The 17,656-nt window shown below is 40.7% G+C and overlaps 1 protein-coding gene across 1 annotated transcript in view; it reads right to left on the bottom strand.

Annotated features, from left to right (window-relative positions):
• Positions 1 to 17,656, bottom strand: part of LOC140492088 (electrogenic sodium bicarbonate cotransporter 1-like) — a 115,411-nt gene that overhangs the window by 11,857 nt on the left and 85,898 nt on the right. The window contains exons 19-20 of the mRNA XM_072590813.1: positions 15,278 to 15,451; positions 9,234 to 9,386 (exon numbers count right to left, since the gene is read on the bottom strand). Of these exons, the coding sequence (XP_072446914.1) occupies positions 9,234 to 9,386; positions 15,278 to 15,451 (327 nt within the window). The remainder of the gene's footprint in view (positions 1 to 9,233; positions 9,387 to 15,277; positions 15,452 to 17,656) is intronic.

The raw sequence follows: 17,656 nt of genomic DNA on the forward strand, positions 1-17,656 counted from the left end.
AAAAGAAGCAAAATGGTCTTGGTTTTACAGTCAAAATATGTCATATTATCTTTGTCATTTTGAAATTTGTGGTTTGAACACTTAGTGTCACAAATTAAAAGCACAAATTAAAATTGATCTTGTGGTATAGGATAATGGCATAATGGGTGGCTTGGCAAAAATTGGATAAAGACTTGTGGGACAAATTCAAAACAGTATTGCTCCTTCAAAAGGAAAATATTTCTTCGCTTACTGGAGAACTTGAATATTTTAGCAACAGACATTGTGATTAAGTGTATATTCATCTAAAACTCATTAATTACATCAAAAATATATTTTTAATTACATGATATCAATTAGTTTCTGGCTTCAACTTCATGATCTATTACTGAGTTAAGTACATCAAACCTAAACTTGTAATAATCTGAATCATACCTATAAATTGAACTACAGTTATTTAACATTGTCACAGAGCTACATCATTATTACAGCTCAGAAAGCCAATTGGCCCATTATGTTGCGTTAGCTCCTCAAATGAACAAATCAGCTAGGGCCAATCTCTCACCTTCTTCCTTTTCAGATCATAATCCAATTTGTTCTTAAATATCTTAATTGAGTCTCAGGCAGCACATTCCAGAGTTTAACCACACATTCCATGAAAAGGATTCTCATCATGTCTCCACTGTTGCTTTGTCAATTAAGTTTTAAGTTGTTAAGTTTTTAAGGATGCCTTAAACTTGATTTTCATATTATAACATTAAATATTTTCTTGTGAAAAACAAAATACAAAATATTTCATATGACTTGTTCTAAATTGATTTAGTTCTCAGACATGTAATTTTCTTGAATGCTGTCTCTTGCCATCTGTTTTGACAGTTACCCCTCTGGATCTAAACAAGCAGATCGACTGCTCTCCGGCCTTAAGTAAGCTCCCAATTCCATGTGTGAATACATTGGCTGCTGAGTGCGCATGTGACTGAGTTTAATGCATCCACTTACACATCTGTCTGCCCACCAGTGGATTGGCTGCTGTCTAAATCTGCCTGTAACTAGTCCATCTGCTGTCTGCACTTTCTCCAGCTGGCTGGTTGCTCAGTCAGACTGTCGATTGGACATGTTTGACAGTCAAGTGTGTTGGACAGGCTGAATACAACTGGGTTGATTCTATCTTTGATTAGACAGAGTGGATCTCTCAGATCAGGTTGGCTGCATGTGACTATTTGCTGTACATAGTTGTAATGACAGTGTGCAACGTGGCTGGCCGTGTGACTGAGTTGTCTGCAAACTGGATGTAATAAAACTATGTAAAAGAGTGCTCCGTATTATTTACATTCAATTTATATGTAGCTCTGCTTATTAAGGCCAAAGCCTGTTAATTTTGGGGAGAGATTTGCATGTAGATTCACAATCAAAGAAAGACAGATTGTGCATGTAATTAAATTCATGATTCTCTTTTAGAGAGGTTTAATTTCAAGAGAAATGAGTAAGCATTGACAAGAATTACAGAGGCTGTGCTGTTAACATTTTCTAGCAAGGATATGCTATTTTCCAGCGACACACTGTGAATAAAAATCTGACACCAGAAATTGTCATTGCAACTAGGAGCTCAGCTGTGAAACTGAGCTGACTGTCTGACACACATTCAGTTCAGGATTTAAGGGATCAGCTCTGTTGAGAGCTTAATTTTTCTCAATTAAAATGTGGAAAAATATAAAAGCTTATTTGAATATAAATACAAAATATTTCAATTGTAACTCGGAATACTGTGTTGTGTTCTTTGAACTGCTAGATGTGCTGTATTTTTAGGCCAGCCCAGTGCGAAATGAGGCAGAAGGGAGGGTGACGAGAATGGTTGTGCATTGCACTTCCCCCATGCACCTCAGCAGGGTGGAAGCTGCCTGCAGATCAGAGCTACCCTATTTTATTTAGGCTTTCCTATTTTAATTAGATGTCTCTTTGGAATCGAATTCCAAAACTGGAACAATGCTTCTTGTGGTTTGCCTTAGCCATGTCATAAGGCAGTTACTGCAGTCACCTACCTTACGGCCACATCAATAAAGACCAAGTACAAGCAAGACTATTATCTCATGAGCCCATAACGTGGTGTCAGGAGTGGGATGTGAGCCCATTCCCCTATAAATTTGTCAGAGTCGAGCTGAGATTGAGTGTTAAAGACCTCAATAAAAGCACAGCTATTAAGGACAGGACCATAGGATTATTCAGACCCACTGAAGGCAACTAAAATCTAGAGGAAACAAAAAAGTAAGCTACAGAAGAAAGTACTGGATAAGAAATAAATGGCTGAAAATTTTCCTCTTCCAATGCCGACCAATAGGAAAGGTCATATGAAGCAGAACTGGCAGTTTTTCCACATACAAGATCAGAAAAACAAAATTGTAACACATTTAGTTCACACACTAGAGCACCTACAAGTAGCTATTCTTCCATCGTTGCTAGCGAGAGACTGTTACAAAGCGTATTCCACCCTTAATCTCTCCGAAAAACAAATCAGAAATTTTGAAAGCCTCTAAGGCATGCTTTGAACCGGAACTGATCACAACTTATGAAGGGTATCTAGAGTCACAGGGTCATCGAGATGTACAGCATGGAAACAGACCCTTCGGTCCAAATCGTCCATGCCGACCAGATATCCTAACCCAATCTAGTCCCACCTGTCAGCACCCATCCATATCCCTCCAAACCCTTCCTATTCATATGCCCATCGAAATGCCTCTTAAATGTTGCATTTGTACCAGCCTCCACCACTTCCTCTGGCAGCTCATTCCATACACGTACCATCCTCTACGTAAAAAAGTTGCCCCTTCGGTCTCTTTTAATTCTTTCCCCTCTCACCCTAAACCTATGCCCACTTGTTCTGGACTCCCCCACCCCAAGGGAAAAGACTTTCTCTATTTATCCTATCCATGTCTCTCATAATTTTGTAAACTTCTATAAGGTCACTCCTCAGCCTCCGACGCTCCAGGGAAAACAGCCCCAGCCTGTTCAGCCTCTCCCTATAGCTCTAATCCTCCAACCCCCCCGGCAACATCCGTGTAAATCTTTTCTGAAACCTTTCAAGTTTCACAACATCTTTCCAATGGGAAGGAGACCAAATTGTACGCAATATTCCAACAGTGGCCTAACCAATGTCCTGTACAGCTGCAACATGACCTCCCAACTCCTGTACTCAATACTCTGACCAATAAAGACAAGCATACGAAATGCCTTCTTCACTATCCTATCCACGTGCAACTCCACTTTCAAGGAGCTATGAACCTGCACTCCAAAGTCTCTTTGTTCAGGAACACTCCCTAGGACCTTACCATTAAGTGTATAAGTCCTGCTAAGATTTGCTTTCCCAAAATGCAGCATCTCGCATTTGTCAAAATTAAACTCCATCTGCCACTTCTCAGCTCGTTGGCCCATCTGGTCAAGTTCCTGTTGTAATCTGACGTATCCTTCTTCGCTGTCCACTACACCTCCAATTTTGGTGTCATCTGCAAACTTACTAACTGTACCTCTTATGCTCGCATCCAAATAATTTACATAAATGACAAAAAGTAGAGGACCCAGCATCGATCCTTGTGGCACTCCATTGGTCACTGGCCTCCATTCTGAAAAACAACCCTCCACCACCACCCTCTGTCTTCTACCTTTGAGCCAGTTCTGTATCCAAATGGCTAGATCTCCCTGTATTCTATGAGATCTAACCTTGCTAACCAGTCTCCCATGGGGAACCATGTTGAACGCCTTACTGAAGTACATATAGATCACATCTACCACTCTGCCCTCATCAATCCTCTTTGTTACTTCTTCAAAAAAGTTCAATCAAGTTTGTGAGACATGATTTCACACGCACAAAGCCATGTTGACTACCCCTAATCAGTGCTTGCCTTTCCAAATATATTTACATCCTGTCCCTTAGGATTCCCTCCAACAATTTGCCCACCACCGACATCAGGCTCACTGGTCTATAGTTCCCTGGCTTGTCCTTACCACCTTTCTTAAACAGTGGCACCACATTAGCCAACCTTCAGTCTTCCGGCACCTCACCTGTGACTATCGATGATACAAATATCTCAGCAAGAGGCCCAGCAATCACTTCTCTAGCTTCCCACAGAATTCTCGGGTACACCTGATCAGGTCCTGGGGATTTATTCACCTTTAAGCGTTCCAAGACATCCAGCACTTCCTCCACTGGAATATGGACATTTTGCAAGTTCTCACCATCTATTTCCCTACTGTCTATATCTTCCATATCCTTTCCCACAGTAAATACTGATGCAAAATACTCATTTAGTATCTCCCCCATTTTCTGTGGCTCCACACAAAGGCCGCCTTGCTGATCTTTGAGGGGCCCCATTCTCTCCCTAGTTACTCTTTTGTCCTTAATGTATTTGTAAAAACCCTTTGGATTCTCCTTAATTCTATTTGCCAAAACTATCTCATGTCCCTTTTTTGCCTTCCTGATTTCCCTCTTAAGTATACTCCTACTGCCTTTATACTTTTATAAGGATTCACTCGATCTATCCTGTCTATACCTGACATATGCTTCCTTCTTTTTCTTAACCAAATTCTCAATTTCTTTAGTCATCCAGCATTCCCTATACCTACCAGCCTTTCCTTTCACCCTAAGAGGAATATGCTTTCTCCAGATTCTCGTTATCTCATTTCTGAAGGCTTCCCATTTTCCAGCCGTCCGTTTACCTGCGAACATCTGCTCCCATCAGCTTTTGAAAGTTCTTGCCTAATACCGTCAAAATTGGCCTTTCTCCAATTTAGAACTTCAACTTTTAGATCTGGTCCATCCTTTTCTATCACTATTTTAAATCTAATAGAATTATTGTCGATGGCCCCAAAGTGCTCCCCCATTGACACCGCAGTCACCTGCCCTGCCTCATTTCCCAAGAGTAGGTCAGGTTTTGCACCTTCTCTAGTAGGTATATCCACATACTGAATCAGGAAATTTTCTTGTACACACTTAACAAATTCCTCTCCATCTAAACCCTTAACACTATGGCAGTCCCAGTCTACGTTTGGAAAGTTAAAATCTCCTACCATAACCACCCTATTATTCTTACAGATAGCTGAGATCTCCTCACAAGTTTGTTTCTCAATTTCCCTGTGACTATTAGGGGGTCTATAATACAATTCCAATAAGGTGATCATCCCTTTCTTATTTCTCAGTTCCACCCAAATAACCTCTCTCTATGTATTTACAGGGATATCCTCCCTCAGTACAACTGTAATGCTATCCCTTATCAAAAATGCCACTTCCCCCTCCTCTCTTGCCTCTCTTTCTATCCTTCCTGTAGCATTTGTATCCTGGAACATTAAGCTGCCAGTCCTGCCCATCCCTGAGCCATGTTTCTGTAATTGCTATGATATCCCAGTCCCATCTTCCTAACCATGCCCTGAGTTCATCTGCCTTCCCTGTTAGGTCCCTTGCATTGAAATAAATGCAGTTTAATTTATTAGTCCTATCTTGTCCCTGCCCACCCTGACTGTTTGACTCGCTTCTATTCTCAATTGTACCAGTCTCAGATTGATCTCTTGCCTCACTATCTCCCTGAGTCCCAACCCCACACCACCCCCCCCCCCACCTTACTAGTTTAAATCCTTCCAAGCAGCGCTAGCAAATCTCCCTGCCAATTTGTTAGTCCCTTCCAATTTAGGTGCAATCCGTCCTTCTTTTACAGGTCACTTCTACCCCAAAAGAGATTCCAATGATCCAAAAATGTGAATCTTTCTCCCATACACCAGCTCCTCAGCTGTGCATTCATCTGCTCTATCCTCCTATTCCTGCCCTCACTAGCTCGAAGCACTGGGAGTAATCCAGATTCCACTACTCTCAAGGACCTTCTTTTTAAATTTCTGCCTAAGTCTCTGTAAACCCCCTTCAGAATCTCAACCTTTTCCCTTCCTATGTCATTCGTTCCAATGTGGACAATGACATTGCTGGCCCCTCTGCCCCTTGAGAACATTCTGCACTCTCTGTGAGACATCCTTGATTCTGGCACCAGGCACGCAACACACCATTCTGATTTTTCACTGCTGGCCACAGAAACATCTGTCTGTGCCTTGGACTAGAGAGTCCCCGAACACAATTGATTTCTTGGAACCCGACGTACCCCTTGTTGCATTAGAGCCAGTCTCAATACCAAAAACTTGGCTGTCTGTGCAACATTCCCCAGTGATTGTGAATTGATGGTGCCATTTGACCAGCTAGCTTGTTCTTTCTTGTAAAAAAGGGAAAGAATAAACACATGTATAAAATGAACTGGCCTAGGAAGTTAATTGCAGGTTGATTATTGTTCAAAAGAAGACTGTTGATGTTTTAGTTCTGAAGATGCACTATGCTCAAAAGCTAGCAAATGTTTGAGTGTTAAAAGGGGTGATCACAGGAAGGTCTATGCCAACCATTCTAATAAAGAGAACATTGGAAAAAAACATAAAAAGGAACCAAAGTTTGAACTGGCTTTAACTGTGTTTTCAGACATAAAGGCTGTGACTGTGAAAGCTGCTGGAAGGAGGAGTAATAGCTACTCTCTAGCTATCCTCTCATTATCAATTTATTGAAAGTATGAAGATTAGAATACCAGTTATAAGATAGAAATGAATATTCCTTGGAGCTTACTGGAAGCTATTTGCATTGACCAGTGTCATCACAATGTGCCTATGATGCAATGTATCATTGAAAATGCTGAAGTGAACTGTCCAGTTACACCTCCTTTCGGTTTCTTTTAACTTATCCCTTAACTATGTCTGTTTATTTGTGTGGGGGCTACATTCAAGGAAGTTTGGGTTTAGATCATGGACAGGAATTAGATTATCTTGTTTCGTATTGCACTGTTAAAGTTACTGCACTTATAATAAATTGTTAATATGTGTTTGAGCTATAAACCTGGTGTCAGATATCTTTCATTCTTAAGTCTGGTTAGGAAACATTGGGCTAATTTTGAGGGACATTGCATGCTTTCGTTTTACTGTGTTGTGAATATCGAGATAGGGAAGCTGATTTGATTTGTCTTACTATCCCCATATCATAACAATATTAGGACATTATTAGAAGCAAAAAATGTCCTTATCAAGATGTGACTGTATTAGCATAGCTTGCAGAATATCATGAATTTGCACAAGTTAAGGATGATCTAATTAAAGACAGGTTTGTGTTAGGCATATGAGATCCTACAGTGAGAGCATGTCTACAGAGAAGGCATGGAAAGCAACCCATTATGAAGGCTAATATTATGCCACTCCCCAAAATACACTTTCAATCGTAAAAAATGCTACTGAAGCCAGACCAAGCATTCCCAAACTCTGTCCAGATCAACTATCAGTCCCATAGTTCAACAGCATTCCAACAACCTAAGTTAACAGCAACAAGCAATTCGGAATTACACTTCCTGATAGTATCGGTTTGATGAAAAGGCAATGATAATGCACACAAACACCATTAAGAAACTGACATGATTTAAAGACGATTGGACATCTGCAGAAACTGATGAGAAGAATGAACTATGATTACATTAGAACCGTTGTGTGCATAATGGGTAACTTAGATGATTAGATTAGATTAGATTCGGCCCAACAAGTCCACACCGCCCCGCCGAAGCGTAACCCACCCATACCCCTACATCTACATTTACCCCTTACCTAACACTATGGGCAATTTAGCATGGCCAATTCACCTGGCCTGCACATCTTTGGACTGTGGGAGGAAACCGGAGCACCCGGAGGAAACCCACGCAGACACAGGGAGAACGTGCAAACTCCACACAGTCAGTCGCCTGAGGCGGGAATTGAACCCGGGTCTCAGGCGCTGTGAGGCAGTGTGAATGATAATACATGTTTATGTCTTAGAAAGGGGATTGAAATGTGATGCTGTACAAATACACCTCCTGGTTTACCACAGTTATGTGACCTTGACTACACGGCTCTCATTGCAAGCATCCACCTTACACTCAGTTCAATGAATGTTCACGACAAGCAAGACTTTTTTGACAGCCTTATCTGTACTGAGGTAGGGTGCAATACAATTTAACTTCTGGAATTTTATCACACATTGGGATGTGAAAAAGTTGGTGGCAGCATTAGGCCAGCGGAAGCCATTTTTGCATTTTCTTAGGGCATTTTGTGGACCGGAGAAGCAAGAGCACCAAAAATAGAAGCCTTGATCTTCCTCCTCACTGGCATTCTGTTTCCCTAGACCACGTGTGTAACCTAAACCATTTCCACACCCCCACTCCTCAAATTTACTCTGCTGGCTATTGGTTTTGATTAGCGTCAATTTTCCACTCAATTTCCCATCACTGGTTCTTTTATAATTCCCAGTGCATTCTGGCAGGATCGAGCACAGAGAAATATAAAGTGGATCTGGGCAACAGATTCTCACATTCAAATACTCAGAGGTTTATTTGATGCCCTTCCCTGAACACAAACAAAGTTAAATTTGAGGCTCATGTTGCAAATATCTGCCATGTTCTCCTACATACACCTCACAATAAGATCTCTGCAGCGCAAACATCAAATTTCACATAGAATTTTCTTACAAAGGTGGTTATTACTAGCTTTTCAAAGAAACAAAATTCTGCACAAACCTTTCCAGCACAGGTTGTAAACACAAGGGAATTACACTTGGTCAACATCCCTGTAGAGGAACAGTGCCAATTCACTACTGAACAGAACTGCAGTGCTTAATCCTGGAATTTCTCTCATCATATATGATTGTCATTCAGAGCAATTAGCAGACATTTTTCTTGTGAATTTACCATAACAATCTCAACTTCAAAAATAGGCAAAATTACCTTCTATGTTCTGGAATAGTGCAGCGGTATACAAATACGCATAATATTTATCTTTACAAGTGATTTAGGTGTTGACATGAGAGATTCACAATAATTAGTATGATTGTTTTTTGGATGAGAAGGCATTTTCATGATACTGTGGCAAAGATGCTTTTAAATGATCATTTTTATACTGGAGCTACAGTGTGTTGTCAGATCACAACATGCAGATGGCAGAACTGTTCTCAGACACTAGAGAAGAGTCATGATTTAAATGAAATTCTAAGTTAGTGCTTGATACTTAGAAGTAGCAATAAAATACATGTTGAAGGGAAATAATTGCTCAATTTAATTATCTCCTACTTCCAGAATGAGGGGGATTAAACTGCCACTAGATGGCTGCAAAGATCTCATATTTCACATCTGTAAAATTTCTGTATTCGGTAAAATGAACAGAAAAATACTCACATCTTCACACTCATTGTTTGAAGCTGCTTTCTCTGCTTTTTTATCTACTAATACTTTGTTCTCTTTCTCAGGCATTGTGTCATCAAGCCAGCTTAGGTCATGTTTTGAGAAGATGCATTCCATTGCCTTTCGTACCCACACTAATGCCAGGAGCTATGAAATACAACATTGTTATTCAATAAAATTCTAATTAAACTAAAGAAACAACATTTTCATTTATTCTGTCAGAGAAAGTATTCAGTCAACTTATTGAAATGCAAAAGAAATCTTTGCAATAATAATTTTGACCCATAATATTAAATGCAATTTTTAACATTTATAATCATCAGAAGAGGAGCAGTAGGAATGTTCTGTTCAGCTGACAGGGTTTCAGTTCCTCTATAGCTGAAAAACTTAAATATTTAATGGATGGCCAGGTCATTTTATTCATCTGCTCAAAAATGAAATGAAACAAAACAGGCTTCTGGTTTCTAAGATTCAAAGAATTGTTAAATATGGGGAACAATTAAGTACCAGGAGTGATTTTGTTTTGTTATTACCTTGTTCTAGAGCATGAATTACAGATTGGTTGCAAACATGTGGCATTCGTGCTGCTGAAACTTTTACCCCTCTTTGGATGAAGTTCCCTAATATTCGGCTCACTCTGTGCTGCATAGGTATAGCTGCCAAAGAGTTCCCCAACAGTGGCTGTACCAGGGAGGTGCCATCGACAGAGTGGGTCAGTGCTGTAAGATGGCAAAGGAGTTGGCAACCTGTTTGCCAGACCTTTAAGGTCAGTGTTTTATGTTAACCTGAGTTCATCGGACAGGAGAATTGAGGACCTCCAATAACTTGATTAAATATGTACCATTTGTGGTGTCCCCAAGAGTAGAGGTGCTCAAGTATTAGCAAACTCTCATAACATGTTGTCCCCTTTAAAAACCCTCTGAGTGGTGTGTGCAGCAGCCCCCTCCCTCACAGGTCAAGTCATTGCCGTGTCCACTCCAAGCGTTGTCACAGCCATTTTCTTCCCATTGATTTCCAGCTCAATGTGAGCTCTTTGCCAGTGATTCCAAGCCTCAACTTCCTGTAATCTCGTAGGAATCACATGTCCACAAGACCCCACTCAACCCATTGAACCCATTGACTTTTGGCAACACCTGCCTACACTTCCCACCAACAGCCTGAAATATGAGGTGATCGTGTCTTGTGTGGTTGTTCATCTTGACCTCTTCCCTACTTGAAACCAGGTTGCCCCCGAATGTGGATAAACACCCCCAACCAATCAATTATACCATTATGGTCTGGCCTCCTTCATCATCTTGCTGCCTTCCTTCACAATTGCTCTCTGCTTTGCCCAGAACCAGCATCCCCAGTCATGAAGGTTGAAACGCACCCCTCAGTGCCACAGCTGTGGCTGCTATTTCATTCCCATCAACCCCTCCCCGAACCCCTTTCCATTTTACCCTGGTTTTTGAGGATGGACGACATGTAACTGAAAAATGACAAAAAACATTAGTGACAGGCAATGACCATCTCCAACAAGAGAGAATCTAACTATTGTCCTTTGACATTCAATGGCACTACTAATGCTGAATCTCTCACTATCATCATTCTGATTGCTACCAGTGAACTGAACTGGACTAGCCAGGTAAATACTGTGGCTACAAGAGCATGTCAGCGGGTCTGAACCTTGCAATAAATAACTCACCTGACTCCCCAAAGCCTGACCACCATCTACAAGGCACAAGTCAGGAGTGTGATGGAACACTCGTCACTTGCCTGGATGAATACAGCTCCAACAACCTTCAAAAAGTTTGACACCACCCAGGACAAAGTAGCCCGCTAGATTAGCATCATATCCACAAACATCCACTCACTCCACCACTGACACTCAGCAGAAGCGGTGTGTACCACCTACAAGATGCACTCTAGGAAATAACCAAGGCTCCTTCGATAGCATCTTCCAAATCCACAACTATGACTTTCTAAAAGGATGAGGGCCGCAAATAAATGGAAACATCAACATTATGGGCGGCACGGTGGCACAGTGGTTAGCACTGTTGCCTCACAGCGCCAGAGATCCGGGTTCAATTCCCGCCTCAGGTGACTAACTGTGTGGAGTTTGCACGTTCTCCCCGTGTCTGCGTGGGTTTCCTCCGGGTGCTCCGGTTTCCTCCCACAGTCCAAAGATGTGCAGGCCAGGTGAATTGGCCATGCTAAATTGCCCATAGTGTTAGGTAAGGGGTAAATGCAGATGTAGGGGTATGGGTGGGTTACGCTTCGGCGGGGCGGTGTGGACTTGTTGGGCCGAAGGGCCTGTTTCCACACTGTAAGTAATCTAATCTAATCTAATCTAATCAACAGCAAGTTCCACTCCAAGCCACTCAGCATCCTGACTTGGAAATATATCATCATTCCTTCAGTGTTGCTGGGTCAAATCCTGGGAATTCCCTCCTTAAACGTATTGTGGGGCTACCTAAAACACATGAACTGCAGCAGTTCACCACCACCTTCTCTCGGGCAACTAGGGATGGGTAATATATCCCGTAACTGAATATTTGAAAAAAACCCTACTCATCTAAAGTCTAAGTCTCAAAGCAAAAAAGCCTACAACTCAGCAGGGAGGCACTGACCTAGCAGTATTATTACTAGCCTATTAACCCATAGAAGTAGGTAATGTTCCGAGGACTGATTCAAATCCCACCAAGACAGATAATGGAATTTGAATTTGAAAAAGTCTGGAATTAAGAGTCTCAAGATGACCACAAGACCATTGTTGATTTTCAGAAAACTATCTGGTTCACTGATGTCCTTTTGGAAAACTACCATCCTTACCTGGTCTGACTCCAGATCCACAGCAGTCTGACTGACTCTTTACTCCCATCTGGGCAATTAGGGATGCTGGCCTAGCCAGTGACACCCACATCCCAGGGATGAATAATAATTTTTTTTTTTAATTACTATTTCCTGTTATGGTAGTCAGTCAAATCTTCCATTACCAACATTCTACCACTTACACATGAGCTTTTATTTTACGCAATGACTTTAGATGTGGCACCTTATGAAATGCCTCTTGGAAATCCAAGTTCAATCCACCTGTTCCCTTTTATCTATATCATGTGTTACCTCCTTAAAAGAACACCAATGGATTTTCCAAATCTAAGCTCTCTTTCACAATACTATGTTGACTCAACCTGATTATCTTGAACTTATCCAGGTGCTCTAATATAACTTCTATAAAACTTAACATTTTCTCTAAGACAGATGTTAGGATAATAACCCTGTAACTTCCTGTGTTGAATAAAAGAGTTACTTCGCTATCTTCCAATCTAATGGGACCATCCTTGAATCAAGTGAGGTTTGGAAAATTAAAACTAATGCATACACCGTCTCACTAGCCACTCATTTGAAGACACTAAGGCTGTAGGCCATCAGGATCCAAACCGTTGTCAGCCTGAAGTTCCAACTATTTACCCAGCAAAGAAAGAAAGGAAACAAATTTTAAATAGACTGTGCAAATTTGCTCTGAGGTAGAGAGATCATGACTGAAGATTTCTACATTCTTTAGACTCACAAATGTATCAACCCCACCTTCTTCAGTTGCTTTTGCTGGCAGTTATAGGTTTTTAATTCTAATTTACCCAGAATACTTGGAGTACAAAACCTAAAATTCTGGAGGTGTAATGCAAACCTTGTCAGGTCACCCTTGTCACCCTTAGCAGGTGAATTGTAGAGAGGCCAACAACATAAGGAGATAAAGCAAACCATTAAATTTGGTTGAGGCAATTCAACCCAAATGACATCCAGCCCACTTTGATGCAGAGAAAAGTTCTTGATCTTGACAATATGATAAAAAAAGTGTGGAAATTTAGATTGAGGCCTTTACCTTATGGTTGATCCTATGGAGTAAGTATAATGTTCTTTGGACAGCAAGGCAATCAACTGCATGGCTAGCTAATGTGCTTAACATGCCCACACAGGCAACTAATGTTGACACTTCCTATTTCTTTTTCCTTTCCTATTTCTCATCTACATGATGCCTCTCAGTATCTTCAGAAATATATATTCACCTATACATTGGTAACACCCAATTGTACATCATGAACACCTTTCTCAATACCCCCACTGTCTCGAAGTGTCTGCGTATCTGACACCAAGTCACAGAAATTTCTTCCAACTAAATAGTAATGAGATTGACATCACTGTGTTTGGTCTCCATAACAAACTCTGTTCCCAAGCCATCAACTCCATCCTTCTCAGCACCCACTGTCTGAGATAGAACTAGACTGTTTACAACTTCGATGCTGTACATGACTCAGGGACAAGCTTCTGAACATATTCTGTACCATCAGTAAGACCACAGGCAGAATTGTTTGGATTGACAAGGTCAGTGAAGAATGCACTTGAAGCTCCTGATGACCATCATGTAGCTGCAGACAGGCTTTATGTCTTAAACTGGGAAGGAAGGTCCTTGTCAGAGAGTCTCTAACGCAGGCAGGAATGATAGCCACTGTGAGGATTATCACAAATCACACAATGCAAAATGATGGATGTCCAAAATGGAGATAAGTCCAGGGGTCTCTATCCGGGGGCTGACACGGGAGGTGCTGGAGATTCAAGTGAGTGGGAGCACTCAGGACCTGAACAGGAAAGGAGTCCCATGAGGGAAATGCTTCCTGTAGGCTAACTTCCTGGAAATTCACTTCCATCCTTGACCTCCTTCCACAAGCCTAAAATTATAAAACACTTTGAAAGCAGCCAATAATTGGCTTTTTACAAGTTTCTGTTAGTGCAAAGGCAGGCAGGTTGCCCCTTGTCCCATATTTATCCATAAAAGTCAAGAATGGTTGGGAAAGATGTGCTTAGGCTGTTCTGTGGCAGCCATCATTTTCACTATACAAGTGCTAGCCAATGACCATCTCTACCATTGGAGAATATAGCCATCTCCCCTTAACATTCAATAGGATTACAATTGCTGAATCCCCTGTCATCAACATTTTGTGGCTTACCATTGACCAGAAACTGAAATGGAGCAGACACAAAATGACTGAAGCTACAAGTGCAGGCCAGAAGCTGGGAATTCCATGGCAAAGAAATGTGTATAGTGACACACTAAGTGATAATGATCCTGGAACATGCTCCTTCTAAGGGTGATAGAAGCAAAGATGATGAATGATTTGAAAAGGAAATTGGATAAGCACTTGAAGGAATAAAAACAAATTTTGCAGTGTTACAGGAATAAAGAATGGAATGGGACTGACTTGATTGCCCTACAGAAAGCTAATGGTCAAATAGTCTCCTTTTATGCTATGGTGACTCTATGCTTAATTTCCCTCTTGACTCTTCCAAGTCTATCCCCCATCCCTAAAGCACAACTTAGGTGTATAATAGAATATCCTCCAATAAATTAGACAAGTGCAACAACACACAAGAAAGCTGATACCAACCAGGTTAAAGCAGCATGCTTTACTGACGTCCTAGCCACCTCCTTATATACTTCTTTCATCATTGATGCACCATGTTTAAGATTCATTGCTGCAAATCCTAAAGGCTCATTCAGCAGCACCTCCCAAACTCAATCTCTACTGCCGAGAAGAATAACTGTAACAGACATATGGGAACGCCACCAAGTTGCCCTCCAACTAAAACTTCATCCTCACTTGGAATTATATCACAGTTTCTCCAATCTTGCTGGCTCAAACTTCTGAAACTTCCTACCTCAAAGCATGCTACCAAAGGTATCCTACAATAAAAAGACCACAACAGTTCATCATCACTTTCTCGAGGGCAATTACAGATGGGCAATAAATGCTGGCCTGATAGCAATGTCCAAATCCTATAATCAAATATAAAGATAATTGGTTCGCTTTCTAGATAGGACAGCTGACTATTGTGAAGAGGATAGTGGAATAAAGAAAAATTTACATGATAAAGAGTAAGTATTTTACCATGTGTCTGTAATTAAAATTACAGATGATTTTCCTGGCCAATTTTAAAAATATTAAGTTCAAATTAGCTTAATGCATATTTATGTTGAAAATGTCTATGAAGTTGTTACTTACCATAACTGGAAATATGATTGCAGCAACTGTTGATTTCAAAACCCACAGCAGAACCAAGCACAAGATCTGAAGCAATGTGAAAAGGTGGACTCGGCGCAGTGGAACATGACGTAAGTAAATTAAGTCAGGCTGGTGTTTAGCTGGTGTCAACAGCAACTTCAACCTATCCATGAACTATCAAAAAAAGAGGAATTGCACACACGGTTTTCTGATTATTACCATTTTTCATCATTTTTCAGGATTCATTTCATTCATGCTTATTCTCAATTGCAACTTTTCTTATTTTATTGCCATTTTTATCCCTTACAATCAATCCCCTGATTTTCTACCAATATTCTATTCAGTTGGATCTAATTTTCTTTCAAAATTCTTACATTTCAATGCTCACTTACCAAAGAAACCTTTAGTCTGCTGTCAGCACAAATTAATTCACAGCAAACAAAATTATGTTTAATATTGAAATCTCTTCAGCAAGGCAGCAACATTCCTGCCTCAATTAAAGTTATTTTTAATATCATTCAATTGTGAATGATCTTCTCAAATGTAAAAATCTCAGAAAAAAATGTATATTATAGTATAGCAAACGTTCTATGGGGCATAATCCTTGTGACAAATCTGTTGTTGCCCTCCAGTGTTGATCTTGAAGTCAGTGAGAGGCGACCTAAATTAAATACTGATGATAGGCATTCCACCATGACAGTGCACCTTGAATATCTGTCTTCCCATCCAAGGATGCTGGAAAATATGGCCTTCAAGTCCAGCCTGGGAAAAACAAAGAGAGGGGGAGACTGTGTGTGTGTGCGTGTGTGCGCGTGTGTGTGTGTGAGAGAGAGAGGCTTCACAAACCTAATATGTTCCGAAAACATGTAATTTTGACATAAGAGAGAATAGCATAAAAGTGGATCAGAGTGCTGCCCACTGCCTTTCTCCTAAGCTCATTGCAAGCACTTTAGACACAGCAAGCATGACCAGCGAGGAAAAAAGGTAAAAAGAAATTTCTGTGAAAGCATCTTTAAAACAGAAAACAGGTCTGAACTGCAAAACAAATGGTTGGACTATGCAACACTATACTTATAATATATAAGACCAGAATGTGACAGCATTGTTAACGATAAGATGAAAACAAAACATGCCACATATTCAGAACAAAGCTCTCAATGCAGTATCATTTGTGTGCAGCTTCTTTGCCTCCCCCAGGCTACAGGTTCTGAGTGAAACAGAAGTTGAGTTATTTTATAGCAGTGTCTCCTGAAGCAGCTATTTCTGTTTCCAGAGAAATCCAGAAATAATTCCACCTTCCATTGCAAGAGGGAAGGCAAAATCACAGCTTTATTTTCACCAAAACGCTTTCATTGCAAATTGGAAACTGCACAGTTTACTAAATGTGTGTTTTTACAAAACTTCAGGTGGTTGTAAAAGCTGACTGCAGTAAACGGAATTCTTTCAGATGGATTAGCATTGAAACAGAATTTCCAACTGAATGTGCTTGTTAATGCATTTGTGAGAATAACTTACCAACTGTGCTGAACTGAAAATTGAAGTTGTGGACAGAATTTGAGGAAGTTCTTTCGCTCAAAACTATTCATAACATTATTGCGAAGTATGTTAAGTGGGAGATTCTGATTGTTGCCATGATCCTATTACCATCCAGAGTTAAAGATGAATGAGCGAGAAGCACCAATGATTTTTAGTCACTAAATATTTAGTGATATTTAGTAATTAGTTCCTGATGAAGGGCTTATGCCCGAAATGTCAGTTCTCCTGCTCTTTGAATGCTGCCTGACCTGCTGTGCTTTTCCAGCACCATACTTTCAACAGCAACTATTTAGTAATGTTGAATCCCCAATATCAACATCCAGAGGGAAGCTTCTTCAGACTGGTCACATAAATACTGTGGCTATAATAGGTAAGAGGCTGGGAATTCTGCAGTGAGTAACCCACCTGTCTCCCTAAAGCCTCTCCATTATCGGCACAAGTGACCAATGTGATGAAATATTCTCCATTTACTTGGAGCAAGCTCTAACAATATCTAAGAAATGTGCCACTTTCCAGGACAATTGCAGCCCAATGGTTGATAGCCCATCAGTCACCTTCAACATTTAATCCCCACACGGTGGACACACGATGGCAGCACTGTGCACCATTGAAACATACACAGCAGCAACTCATCAAGCTTCTTTCAATAACATCTTCCAAATATCCCGAAGACAAAGGTAGCAGAATACCACAACCTGCAAGTCCCATTCCAAACTACACACCTGACTTGGAAACCATTCCTTAAGTATTGCTAGTTAAAACCCTTTGTGTGAGCATTGTGAACATACTTCAGCAGTTCAAGGTGGCGGACCACTTAAGAACAATTTGAAAAAGGCAACAAAT

This window comes from Chiloscyllium punctatum, chromosome 20 (genome assembly GCF_047496795.1).
Source record: "Chiloscyllium punctatum isolate Juve2018m chromosome 20, sChiPun1.3, whole genome shotgun sequence".
Classification (NCBI taxonomy): Eukaryota; Metazoa; Chordata; class Chondrichthyes; order Orectolobiformes; family Hemiscylliidae; genus Chiloscyllium; species Chiloscyllium punctatum.